This window comes from Drosophila ficusphila, unplaced genomic scaffold, assembly GCF_018152265.1.
Source record: "Drosophila ficusphila isolate 14025-0441.05 unplaced genomic scaffold, ASM1815226v1 contig_607, whole genome shotgun sequence".
Lineage (NCBI taxonomy): Eukaryota > Metazoa > Arthropoda > Insecta > Diptera > Drosophilidae > Drosophila > Drosophila ficusphila.
In genome coordinates this window covers 1,444,285-1,458,648 of record NW_025064537.1, presented here as the reverse complement: position 1 = coordinate 1,458,648, position 14,364 = coordinate 1,444,285, and the positions used below count along the sequence as shown (strand labels likewise).

Below are 14,364 nucleotides of genomic sequence, written 5' to 3'. Positions count from 1 at the left end.
GTCATTATTGAAAGCAATTTCCCACGGCAAATAGAAAATCGAAAAACAAAACAAAATCGAAAATAAATGCGGGAAATAAAATAAAAAAGAATCACGCAGAAACCGGTGGAAAATGCGACAAATGTAGAGGCTCAGAACGCAGCTTAGAGGCCGATGCGCGAATATTGCGCATACGCCACCCCAGGGAGCAGCTCTCAAAATGCCTAGGCATACAAAACCTACATCCCACTACCCAGAACCCACTGCCCTGAACCCACACTACCCACTAGACACAGATCTAGAGTCGGGAGCCACAGAAGGCCCAATTGCTGGAGGTGATTTAACTTTTTCTGCCTGCCATTCATTTCCTTTTCAATAGCACAAAAGCACACAGACACCAAACCGAGCGAAGCCGAGCGAAGAGATGGCAGAAATATTGTTGGCATACTTTTTCAAGTGTTTCCTGCCTTCCTGCATGTTGTCCTGGCTCCTTTCTCCTGGCTGTTTATTTTAACTTTTGGCATTTTGTGCGCGAACCGGGGGAATTTCGCCCGTCTGAAATAGGAAAGTAAAACAAAAAGCGGTTAAACAAAATATGAAAAATAAATTGAAACACTCAACCGGGCCCCTCTGTCTGTCTATCTATCTATCTTTCTATCCAGAAAACCCCCGAAGAGACTTCCACTCAATCAGAGCTTTGGCATCGGTGACATCGGGTTAAAAATGCCATGCACCTCCTGTAAATAAAACCAGATTTGCGATCTGGCCAACGTCCTGCCGCAGATTGAATTGCTTCCTCTGACCGAAAAACCGAAAAACTGAAACTGAAAACACACAATTTGATTGCCAAGCCCTGCGGTATTCAGAATGAAAATGCCAAACTAAAGCAATCACAACTTGCGTTGCATTTTGCCTTTGTTTTTCTTTCTATATTTCTTGCAAAAATCAACAAAATGTGTTTCAGCTCGATGATAATATATGCAATGGTGCATTTTTAATGGGGTGAAATGCATTTGCACAAGTTTTAAGGTTGTACAAATTGCTAGAAACTACTTGTGTGAAAACAACTTGCAGAATAATAAGGGGAAATATTCTTTTTTACTGCATTTGTTGCTCTACGTTGTCAGAAAATTATCTTTACTTGTTATCATTTTATATATAGAAGAAGGGTAAAATAAAACACAATTTTTATTGTCGTTCAAACTTAGCTAAGGAAAAACAACTAAAATTAGTATATTAAAATGTAGCCTTAAATTTTACCGATAATTAATCCTTGTTTCTTTGCTCAAGTGTTATAATCATTATAAACTCATTTATTTTGTGAACTTTCATGTTTTAATCAAACAAATAGAAGCTCTACTGGGGAACACAAGAAACCTAATTAAATTCGCAGAAGCAATAGCCATTGATTATTTAATGAACGCTAATACAGTAAATGTGTCGACTCTAATTGCCTTTTGGCAGTTGCAAATTGTGAGAAATTGTTGGGCGCACTTTTCTGTACCAATTGAAAAAGTGAAAAATGATTAATTACCCGCCGGCAAATTGGCCAGACTTTGGCCAAGGGAAAGGGATTTTCCGCGTACAGCTGCAATGCATTCGTGTCGGAATTGGCGAAACTATTTTACCATTCCACACGGCCAACTCAATTACAACGTGGCCGACTGTCGGCTGCTGGCCATTCAATTTTCCCTGCCCAGTGAGAAAAACAAGCGGAAAAAGCGCATCAAAGACAAACAAAGCTGCTAAGGGGGTTAGAGGGCTGGAAGCGGCATGTTGGATGTTGGAAAAAGTGTCCAACATGTTAGCGTGTCGGGCGGGCAACCAAACTGGCGGCGCCTAAAACTATGCTCCACGGCATGAATAACTGAGCGGATCGGCCCTTCAGCTTTTTTGCGCGGCTTCTGCACTGACAAAAAAAGTATGTTTTTATCGTAGTTAACATAGAAACAAAGTCAAATTTGGTTTATTGAAAATGTGAAATACGCACTTAATAAAGGAAATACTTGAGTCTAAAAAGGTTATTTTTAAATAAAAATTTTATAAGTATTAATCCCTTTTTACCTATCAAATAATCTTATGTTTTAAATAACGAATAAGGCTTTATTCTCATATATATTTATTAATTAAAGATAAATTATATAGAATGATGTTGACAAAGTGTTATAGAATTATTATTAATAGATAATATGATTGAAATACAGGGAAGACTAGTAGGCAGTATAAATTTCGTTATTAAATTAAATATAATTCTTTCTTAATGAGTGCGACATATAATATTTCTTTTTTTTTTAACCCTTATGTTAGTAACCGGGTACCCGGGTACCCCCCGCGGTATATCTGTGTGAAAAGCTTAAAGCAAGTTCAATATTTCATGTTAAGCTCTTAAATCGTCGTTTTTTAACTTAAAAGGAAGCTAGTTGCGAGTTCATTTAATTTATATATATTTTTTTTATTATATTTTTTTATGCTTAAACTTCAGCCATCGCCTCATTAGTAACCGGGTACCCGGGTACCCACAGTGGAAAGCATAGGAAATAAAGTGAATAAAATTTTTATAAATGCATGCAATATAATTAATTACATTGAACACACTGGACACGATTTACTGAATGTTCGTCACATACAGGTTGGCGACAATTGGCACAAGACTTGCGTGTCTTTCGCCGTCTTCTTATTGGCAAAGCATTGCAGACATAGCAAGATCCTATAACCATTTTTCTTCCGGTTTTATCTTTTGGAATCTCTGGACCAGGATTTACCACGACTGTTTCTGTCAATGCATGGCCTAAAATACTTTGAATGGCAATCTTTGTTGAAAAGTGACGCATTATTTGTGGATTCGCGGTACGATTTTCAATCATCGGCAATGCTAGTTCCTCACTTAGCTTACGCATAAATTGACGACGTTCTGTCGTTTTTTTTTTATCATTTTATTATTTTTTTAGAATAAATTATATATGTCGCAAGTGAAAAAATGTCTAACATATTAAAAAACATTGCCATTGGCCATCTCGAGGATCGTCGTTGACTGGTGTATCTCCGCACCATTCGGTCCATTGTGTCGACTCCAGTTTTATATTCATTATAGAAATTTATTATTTCTGGTTTCTTTTTAGCGTCATCACTATTTTTTTTCCTTATATTGTCACTTACTATTAATATTTTAAGAAAAAAAATATTTTGGAAAAATTTTTTTAATAAAATAAACAAAATTTTTGATATTCAGAATTATGGGTACCCGGGTACCCGGTTGCTAAAAGACGTCGGTAAAGTTGGTTACTAACATAAGGGTTAAATATAAGAAGAGAGATTTGGATAATCTCTGTGTACCGCCCTTCTGCTCTAACTCTTGTATTTTAGTCATGCATGACAATTTTTTCCAGCCAGTTGCCGTTTTTGCTTTTGGGTTTCCTTTGGCTCTTCTCCTGTTATTGTTGCTGTTCGCTTTGTTTTGCCCTCGTTGGAGATTTTTTTGTTTTCCTACGCACTGACACAGATGTTCTGCCCGATGTTGTTGGCGCTTTTTGTTTTTCCAGCTGATAAAGTTGGCACAGTCGCGGATTTCAGTGTCGCGCGCTAACCAAGTTAACGTGCACCCATTAACAAATATAACTCATAGGTGGATCTGGGGAAAAAAGCGAACTTTAAGGATGAGTGCCGATAAATAAATATATGCTATAAATATAGCTTCAATTTCATTTAATCTGATTTGATTAAGATATTTGTATCTTTATGAAATAATACAAGTTTGGTATAATTACAATTTAAGAACAATTAAAAAAATTCTTTCTCGAGAAAATTATTATTTCTATTTATACTTTTAACAACTTTAAAGCTTCAGTGCATTAGGTAACATATTAGGAAAAAGCTGTCTTCATATTTTCTTATTGAATTCTTGATATTGGTGATACATCCTTAAATGGTTCATTATTGCTCAATTCCCAGTCACTGCTGATGGAATTTTCCCGTAATTCTCTACCTTAAGCTCGATTTCTGACATTATCAGATATAAACGAGCTCTTAAATCCCCCCTCATCTAATCATAAAGCACCTGCATTGCGCAAATCCAGTGAAGCACCGCAAAGATCCACATCCGGTGGGCCAGTCTGCACTTCCTGCAATCGCCGCAAAAGACAACAAATGAGCCGGGGCTCTTGTTACTCTACGCATGATGAAAAACCTGTCGGATAATGAATCGAGATAATCGATAAAGTGTGCCTGGTTACAGGGGAAGTCCATTAAAGTGACCGTTCCAGCCTGGCGCCTCTTTTACTTATGGCCAGCTATCAAGTTTCCCTTTTTTCTCGTTTTTCCCCCCAAACGCATTGTTGTTTTTGTTGTTGGCATTTTGCAATTGGAGCTCGGTCGGATGAGGGATTACAAAATTTCAAATTCATGCAACAAAGACTGTCTCCGGTGCAGGCCTATTTTCAATTTCCGCAGGCGATGTTGCCTGACCATTTTCATAAGCGCCACCCGATTTTCCTCCCTTCCCATCTCCCCATGCTTTTCCATGGTTTACCATAGCTTTTCATTTGGGCTAGTGGGTGACAATTTTGTGTTGGCAACGCAGCGGCGGCGGCTGAAAAGTGAATGCTGCACTGCAGCTCCAATTTATGTGTACTCATATCTGTGCCTCGGAGGAAGGTCATTTGTAACCTTAACTAAACAAATTTGAAAGCTCTGTCCGGCATATCGGGTGTGGTCAGGTTCTTCTACCGATCTGCTGATGGCCCTTTTTCCGGCCGGTGTTATAAAATGGCCAGTGGGCCTGGCAGGTGGCATCAGTTCGCCACGAGTTCGCCATCGGCAGCAAGCAGCAGTAGCCAACAATTCGAATAGCCAGCAAACGAACAACCAACTAGTCGAATACTTAACGTCAGCAGCCATGAAACGGGTAAGTTTTCCATCAACCGCTGCCGGCCATAAATCCTCGGAGCTCCCTTGTTGTTCTGCCGCCATGTAAATCCGGCAAAGTGGAAGTGGGGCCATAAATCAGGATAATCAAAAATACAAAACGATAAAGGACTAAGCGTATTAGGCCAATTTAAGTGCCAAAGGGAACCGGCATAAGCCAAATGGAAATCAACAAAGTTTAGCTTGAGTGAGGAAGGTTAAACATCCTTAAAAGTTGGTAAAGAAATTAATGAAGGTGTAAACCAGCAATCAGCATTTGAATTCAAAACATTCAATTTATGAAAAACATTTACCAAAGATTTTTAAACTTATTTCTGTACCTTTAAAGACTTATCTTAAAATAACAAATTGCAAAAATACCAATATTTAACTAGCTTTTTCTTTCATTTAAAGTCTCAAATCAATTTCAAAATGAAGTACAGACTTGAATACTGATTTTTACAACTCTATTATACTTTTTTGGCTTAAAGAGTGAACATATTTTCCAAGAGTACCAGAGTACTTTGTAGTATTATTCCCGTCATCTAAGCTTGTTCTCTTTTCAAGCCTGACAGCCAATAGAGTCCGACAAACCAACAAATAAATCCGCACAACTTTCTGTGCAGGAACATGAATGGTTCGATGTCGTTTTTAATTTATGGCCCTTTGCAACTAACAAGTAAAAAGGAAAAACCATTGTGGGATGACAAATTGATGAGGCCAGCGGGTGATTTATAACGGACAGCCATTTAATTCGCATCCTGTGTGAATCCCTCTCTGGTTTGGTTTCAGACATACTTGTTGCTCTGCCTGAGCCTGCTGACCTGCAACTTGGCCAATTCGGCCTTCTTGCGGCCAATTGATCTTAGCCAGCTGACCAAGTCCTCCGGAATCCAGCAGCAGCAGCAATTGCGAGGGGATCTCAACCGGGATGATAATGACAGGGATGACGAGGACGCCACCACTTTGGCCCCCAGTTCCAGTGAGGATTACGACACCCGCCCGCAGTACAGTTTCGCCTACGATGTGCGGGACTCCCTAACTGGCGATGATAAGCGGCAGGAGGAGAAGCGGGATGGCGATTTGGTCAAGGGTCAGTACTCCCTCATCGAACCCGATGGCACCCGTCGAATTGTGGAGTATACAGCGGATGATGCCAGTGGCTTTAATGCCATCGTTTCCAAGCAGCGTTTGGACGAGCAGCAGCAGAGACTGAGCAGTGCCTCCACCTCCTCCCGTTTCAACAGCCTCGAGGAGCTCCAGACCAGACTTACTGCCCAAGCCATTGCAGAGGCCCAATCTCTGGCAGAAGCCCAGCAGGCCAGTCAATTGCAGCTGGAGGCCCAGAATCGCAGAGAATCGGAGAACCAGGCACGCAACCAGGCGCAGCAGCTGATGGAGCAGTTCCAACAACAAGTGCAGCAGCAGGAGCAACAGCGTTTGCAGCAGGAGCAGCAACTGAGGGAACTGCAGCGTCTGCAGGAACAGCGGGATCGGGAGGATCGCGAGCTTAGAGAAAGGGAACAGAGGGACAGGGAACAAAGAGAGAGGGAACAAAGGGAGAGGGAACTCAGGGATCGGGAACTGCGGGAACGGGAGCTGCGGGACAGGGAACTGCGAGAGCGAGAGCAACGAGAGCGGGAGCAACGGGAACGGGAACAACGGGATCGGGAGCAACGAGATCGCGAGCAACGAGATCGCGAGGATCGTCGCCAGCAGGCGGAGCGTCGTCAGGGTCAAAACCAACGGCTGATTGATCAGCAGACCCTGCTCCTGGCCCAAAGCCTGCCCAGCATTCAGGCCACCGTGGTGTCGCACCCACCCACCCTGCTCACCTCTCGACTGCCCACCACCACCACCACTTCCTCGAGGACCACCACTCTGCTGACCAGGGAACGCGATCTGGAGGCCTGGCGCCAGCTTCCAAGTGCCAGAATAACCATTGATCGCTCCACCCAACCCTTGATCCTCAGCCAACCTTCAAGTGCAACTGTTCAAGCCCAACTGATCAGTTCTCCTCTTCTCCTGGAGTCGGGAAACCTGAATGGATTGATAACCACCCGGCTGAATGGTAATGCCGCTCGTGCTGGAGCCGCCTTGAGTTGGTCCAATGGACGTCGCCTCCTGAACAACGATATCTGGCAGTTGGAGAGGCTAGATCGGGAGGATCGGGAGGATAACAGCCGACGGGAGAGCGAGGAGCTGCGTTCCAACAGCGGCGAACGGCGATCCAAGAACTGGTAATCCCGAAATTGGGAAACTCCAACCCAAACTTCAACTGAACTCAAGCGAAACTCAACCAGCGACCTCAGCCATCTGCCAACCGGACCACGAATATGCTTAGCCCTTAAGAACTAGATTCAAATATTGTATTTTGTGTGTGTTTCTTAGCCTGTTTTTTAGCCTAGAATCGGGGATTTTGGTAATGACTCTCTGTCAGCTCTCAGCTCTTTTTTGTTTCGACCAGCGCATACAGCAAACTCTGCCAAGAACTTAACTCTAACGCTTTTCTTTCACGCTAACTTTAGCCCTAAGTTTAATTGTCTTTGTGTTACTTTATAGTTAGTCAACTGCATCAATTTGAAAACGTAAAAAAAATAAACCAGACGAAGTCTGCATGCTCTTTGCAAGTGAAGTACACTACGCTTTTTAAACTTAATTTATGGCAACTTCCAATTAAGTGTGGCTAACTTCGCAGCAGATTTGAGAAACGCTCACAGGTGGTCAGGGATTTGGCTTTCTCACTCCTTCTGCCCAACTAACCAAAGTCAGTTGACCCTAATCGCCTTTCATGGACTCTGACACTTCGGTCATGGATGCTGCAGACTCACACATGAGTTTTCCCAACCCCTTTTCCTCCCCCACCCCCTTCTTCATCTTTCCATTTTAGCCTTCATGGACACGTGTGCACGCAACTTGGCCATAAACCCCGGAGCCAAGTTTCTTCAGGGCAGCAAATGGCTACAATTTTTTTAATAATAAACACTCGCAGGAGGACGCTGGGAAAGCGCTGGAAAAGTTTCCTTCTCGTTCCATAAAGTTTGTCTGTCGTACACTTAAAAATAAAATTGCACTTGAGTGCTTGCTTGGGAGAAAAGGTGATGAGTTTGGCCAAGGCTGTTTGGAACGCCGGGGTAATAACAAAGTGGCAAAAGGTAATGAAAACCGGTCAGAGACCACAGAAATTGAACTCCAGTGAAACGAGGTTTGATTAAGAAATTTTTAAAGTGGCAAAGTCATCTTTTATTGTTCTTATGGAGGATTTAGTTCTAGAAAATACCTAAAAGGATTATTCACTGGTGTTAAACAGTAAATTCATCGATCTATTAAAACTAGTTTAGACATACAATAAACTTTTGAAAAAAATGTCAATATGTGCTTCTTTTATTGATCAAACCGAAAAATTAGATTAGAGATTATGATTTATCTTATTCATAGAGATGTTAAATTAAATTCTTAAATTTAGATTTTATGTACGTTAATATTACTTTTTTACCTTTTTGCTACGTTTTATGTTAATGTTTTTTAATTCAAAAACCGTTTGAATTTGCAGAACCTTTAATTTGGGTATTTAAATGCTGTCTTGTCGTTAATTTAACCTTTTAACCTGTCTCAATTTCGCAGCTGTAATCTCGGCAAACTAAATTAAGTTTGAGGCTCCAGTTTAAGTGACATCCAAAGTCATGACGAGCTACTTGCAGCTGTTGTGCAAGGCGCCCGTGAGTCCTTCGGCGGGAAATCACTTAAAAGTTCATCAAAAGCGCAGCTCGACTCCCATAAGCCCTTCGGCTCGACAATGGGCTGACATTGGGAGAAAGGAAAAGCGGGAAAAGGAAAACAAGGGGTGGAAAACTGAAAAACAGTCTGCCTGCGCGGCAAATGTCAAGTCCATGGAATACAAAAAGGAACAACAGAGACACAAAATCCGAGGAGCTCAAAAAACGAAACCAACTAAGCTGGTAAGCGACTCCTCTTGACTTTTGGCCATCACCCGAAAGCTGACTTTCTGTCCAAGGCACAAAATGTTGGGAATGCTGAGGAAAAACGTCAAGAAACTGCAAGTACTTAATTGGCCGCTGACCCATAATCGCGGATTCCCGACATTACTTAAATTTGATATAAAACATGAGGAAGCAAAGTCAGGTGCTGAAGAAATGGAACCGCAGTCCACCATGAAATTACCCTATTTTATAAGCCCGAAGTGTGTTGCAGATCAAAATCAGGTTGTCGAAGAAAATGGAAAAAAGTTCACCTACAACTATCATCCATTTTCCATTTACGACTTGAGTGAAGCCACTCTACGAGCCAAAAAAGCAACCGCCACATACTCAAAAAAAATTAAACAGATTCAAAAGTTGAAGGTTGAATACGTCAAAAAGTAATACAAACATTTACGTAAATGAATATCTGCATAAATAAGAAAAATTAATTGTTATTGAAGCAGTTAAACAAAAGTTATGTGCACAAATAAATTAAACTGTACGTTTTAAACAAAAATAAATTTCAATAAAGTAAAAGAAAAGGTGCACATTTTTTTGGTATTTAAAAAATGTAAAATTTTTAAAATTTTTTTACTTATTTATTAGAAATTACGAAGTAAAAAGATCAATGAATAGAAAATATTTTCTTATAAGTAATTTCACCACAGCTAAAACCGTTTTTAGCCAACCAAAATAACTCACCATTTGGGTTGGCGCCAACACTAAACCAACATAGTATGTTCCCAAACCAAAAACAGTTTTAGCCTCACTGAAACTCAAGCCATGTTCCCTCTTGCCGTTGTTGTTGCCTTGAGTTTCAACTTCAACTTGCAATTTGAATTGTTAATAAATTTGTATCAGAAATTCGCATAAAATCAATCAACACGCAACGGTTTCGTACAACGGGGGCATAACGGAAACGCGAATCGGGAACGGGGTTGCTGCACAATTTCAGGGACAAGTAAATCCACGGAGTACCAAAACAAAACCCCACCTTTATAAAGTTTAAGGGAAGATCCGCATTGAGATCGTAGCACATTGACGCAATTCGAGTTCTGAGCGGGCTGGGAACTGAGAACTTTGCATTGATCTCTGTGAACCGATGGCAAGAGTCATCGCCATCACGTGTACACCGCTTACTAATTAGCACTAGGAAATTCCCCCATTCCAAGAGAGAGTTTTAGATCGAGAGAGCGATGCTACGAACGATCTATTTTGTGATAAAGACCTAGACAATTTCTAGAACTCAGTTTAGATATTACTTAATTGCCAGTTGAAATACGGTTCCCCATTTTGCGTGTGGTTCCCATTTATTAGAACTTATACAAGAAATATGTTCTTCTCAGAATGAAATCACTGATTTTATCGTAATTATATTGACGCAAGTCGGTCTTAGCTTGAAGTCGATTGGCTGCTTTTATGTTTATATTATATGGATCTAATGTTAGTGTTAATCATCTTAGCCAATATTGTATTTCCGTTTTTAATGCAACATTTAAAAAAACATTATTGGCTATTGCTTACCTATTTGCTGTTTATATTAATGATTTATTCTACCTGATTTTGTTATTTAGCTTTAAACTAAAACATAGCTACGCTTTTTATGTAAACTGGATATACATACATATGTACCCTCAATAAAAAAGTATCAATCTTTTTTCAGACGTATTTGAGCTGGGATTGTTTACTTACAAAATAGTTTATGTTATTATAAACATTCAGCTATGATGCTGATAATTAACGATAAGTCAACCCGAAAGTCACTTTTCTCAATAAAAATGATTCTTATTAAACGCTAATCCTTAGGTTATCAAGCAGCTGGTGATGCAAATGAATTATTTTACACTGATTCTCTTCATAGCTTCGAATCCCATTGTAAACTTCTGGACATAATTATCGTACCCTAGGATGAAGGGTATAAAAAGAAGAAAAACCTCTGAGCCGCCAAAAGCTGTTGGGCACACGATGCGCCTCGTTTTGCAGGCATTTAAGCTGAAAATTGCTGCTAAAATATTTGCACACTCCACAAGCTCTGAGCTCCAGTCGCAGCTTATGTTGTTGTTGGCGGTTGGTGATTTTGTTGTTGCTTTTGTTGTTGCTTTTGTAGCTCTTGGCCAGCTGCATTGATGCGTCGCCAAATGTTTACCCTAAGCCCATAACTGCAACCAGCTCGGTATCTGGCCTTCTCGTTCCCACATAGGTGAATGGATACACTGAAAGAAACACACATCACAGACCTTGCTTAAGTTAATTAGATTTATTAACGAAGACATATTTATATTTCGAAGGATTTTGCTGTGCATTTCTAACACTAAGCCTAAAAGTTTTATTTTGTTTTATCAAAATTAGAGAAATTTTAGTTTTAATGATTTACCATAAACAATCAAATTTCTGAATTTATACAATAGTTTTTTTGTGCCAAACATGTTAAGATTTGGTTACATACATTTAATTATATTAGATGTATTATATTAAAAATATCTATAAACTAAGGAATGTACGAGTGATTAATGCGAAACTTTATTTCCCGTATTTTGAACTAACCTTTTTCGCCATTTCTACATATTTTTCCAGGTGTAAGCTATTGCTTTCGGTTGCTCTCACTAGCGATCTTTGCCCGGCATACAAAATGCATCTAATTTTGGGCCTAACGACAACTTGTCGCTTGTCATGGCCTCCTGGCCTGAGCTCCGTTGTCGTGGTTGTTGTTGTTATGGTTGTTGTTGCTATAGTTGCTCATCATCATTTGCAACCGCTGGCAGCAACAGCTGCCTCACTTGGGGATCAACTTGTGGAGATTGCCGCGCTTTATTTGTGCAGCTTTTAGCTGCGCCTCGTAATCGCGGCTCATAGATCAAAACAGGCGAGCGAGACGCGTGCTAGCTGCCTCTCTCTCTGTCTTTCTCCACACAAAAAAAACACAGACCAATTTCGAAATATTAAAACTTGTAAAGAATTTTTCAACTGGCAAGAGTGGTAGAAAAGGTATTTTTGTACTAACTAGAACTATTTTACCAAAGCTTGTAAATTATTTCTAAACCAGTTAAAAAATCACTCAATAAAATATTCTTTTAAGGATAACTGTAATATTCTTAGCTTTTTATAGTTTTCTCTCTGTGTGGCAATTTTGCATAATATGGCCTGGAACTTCTTTTGTTTATGTGAACCAAGTCCAGTTCTCATCACGTTGAGATCAAAGAAGCGGGAAAGAGAGGGGCGAATTCCAACGCACAGCTGCTGTCTCTGTCGCCCACCCACGCCAAAAAGTTTTCCCACTGACCGAAATGACAAGAACGGCAATTCCCACAGTCGGCATTTTCCATTTTCCAGCCAGATTCCGATTCCGGCACACTCAAATTAGCCATCTCATTTTCGCTCTGATTAAAGGTAATTTTCAAATTTTCCCAACAACCCTGCGACAACAGCAACAACAACATGCAATCAGTGATGGTCAGGATCTACATAGGTACAAATATGGGTACAGTTTTTATATATATTTATCTGATTTGATAATATTTCTATAGCTCATAAATCTTTTGCTATCTTTTTTAATTGCTTTAAATTTAATCTAATTAACTTAGGAGTAAACACGATACCGAACAATTTTATTTAAGTTCATAAGATATTTAGAACCTAATAAAAAGAAGTTTACATTTTTATAGTCATTTTTATTCAACCTACAGGCATTTTAAAACATATGTTAGCTTAATCACAACTCCAAACGATAGTAGTTAAAATTGTAAAACGGCTTTTAAAACGCAGTACATGTGAGTACAAATTGAGTTGAGATTTTATAACTATTTAAAAGCCTGAGGATAATTTTTTAACCTCAGAGTGAATGTGTGATTTAAATGATTATATTGACAAAAATAGTAGTAATATCTTCGCATACCATTCATACATCTTGATTTTTTATTTTAAAGGCTGAACAATGTAATTTTTAAAATTGGGTATAGTCAACACTGCTTTTATATTCTAAAATTGCGTTTTATTTTCTTGGGCCTTTAAAGCTGGTCTATAAGTTACCTGTTTGGTAGACATGGTTGTAATGTACCTGGTACCTAGATAAGAAAAAAGGTTTACCCAACTCTTTTAAAAACAAATCACGGCTACAACAGCAGGCGGCAACTTTGGCACTGCAATTTCGATTTCGCCTGTCGTCCATTTAATGATTGCGAATCGGAGCAGGCCCAACAACTTCCCCACTTCCTCCCTTTCCCAGCCAAGTTTTCTTGACCATTTTCTGCAGCTGTGGCCACGGGAAAATAAAGGAGAAGAAAATTGCCGAAACTAAAACCAGAACGCGTGCGCATTGAATTATGCAGAAATTTAAACCATTTGCCGCCAATCAATTTGTTTTCCATGCCAGCTGGCGGGATTTTCTTCCCTAACAACCACAGCAGAACAATGGAATGCAGATTATATTAACAATATCATTATTTTTTACAAGAAATATGTAAAACTTGGATAAAGCTCGTTAGCAACATTGTGTTTGGTGAAAGAAATGGAAGCAGTCCTGCCTATTGCAAATATATTTATTATTTTTTGATTCTTATGCGAGGCTGGGCAAATAAACAATTCACTTGATCTATAAATTTAAATAATATTAGTACATCCAAACCTAAGTAATTATTATCAACCTCATTTACCTTATTAGTCACGTATGTGGTACAATTTATTATATTATATTTATCCTTTGTTTGTTTACTCAATTTTATTAGTCAATCAAATTACTGAGTTAGTGTGAAAGTCCTTTAGCTTGTTTTAATTGTTATGAAACATATTCTTAGATTATATATTATTTTTAATTAAATGTAGACAACATGAGAAGTTAATTAATATGTGTAATAATTTATTATATTATTTTGCAAGTATGTAAATCATAAACTGGTTTTAGATAAACGAAGTATAAAAAAAAATTTTCGTAAAATTTAAATGATTTCGGTATGGTTTTCGTTTTTGTTTGCTTAAAACCAGTTAACTTTTTAAACCCTCTTCAAAGCTGCAGAAATGTAAGTTCAACAAATAGTTTAAAAGCTTTTCTTGCATTACTAAATGTATTAATCAAATATTCCTAGAATTTGAAATATTACTTTTTAATCTTAAGCGAATAATTCCACCGACATATCGTGATCATTAATTCTCGGAATTCCTTTTCGTCCGATGATCAAAGAAAAGCCGATTCGGCGCACCAGACTTAATTAAGTACAAATTTCAATTGTTGCTCCGCCTGGGACTTATCAACGCGAAAGGTGTCTCATAAATACATATATGTGCGGCTGGCTGGCGAACAGGAAGCATCATCATTATAAGCCCCCCTTTTTCCAGCTCAAAAGTGCTCAAGCGGAACTTGGCCAGAAGGCAGAAAAAGAGTTCTGTGCCGGAATTTATTTGATTCTTGCTCGACGGACTGCAGAAATTTCAGCAAACCTGCAAAATTTATGCATGACAAAATCATTCAAGCGTTTAGCGAGTGAAAGAGAGAGAGGGCGAGGAAGGGGAGGGA

General features: G+C 39.2%; 2 protein-coding genes across 2 annotated transcripts; both read left to right on the top strand.

Annotated features, from left to right (window-relative positions):
* Positions 1–4,781: 4,781 nt before the first annotated feature.
* LOC108093477 (trichohyalin) lies at positions 4,782–7,513 on the top strand. The gene is made up of 2 exons (XM_017193562.2): positions 4,782–4,879; positions 5,671–7,513. Exons 1-2 carry the CDS (start codon positions 4,871–4,873, stop codon positions 7,120–7,122), a joined length of 1,461 nt encoding a protein of 486 aa, XP_017049051.1. The 5' UTR covers positions 4,782–4,870; the 3' UTR covers positions 7,123–7,513.
* Positions 7,514–8,741: 1,228 nt separating this feature from the next.
* Positions 8,742–9,381, top strand: LOC108093478. Its single transcript, XM_017193563.2, has 2 exons — positions 8,742–8,837; positions 8,894–9,381. The coding sequence occupies exons 1-2, from the start codon at positions 8,758–8,760 to the stop codon at positions 9,258–9,260; spliced, it is 447 nt and encodes a 148-aa protein (XP_017049052.2). The 5' UTR covers positions 8,742–8,757; the 3' UTR covers positions 9,261–9,381.
* Positions 9,382–14,364: the final 4,983 nt, after the last annotated feature.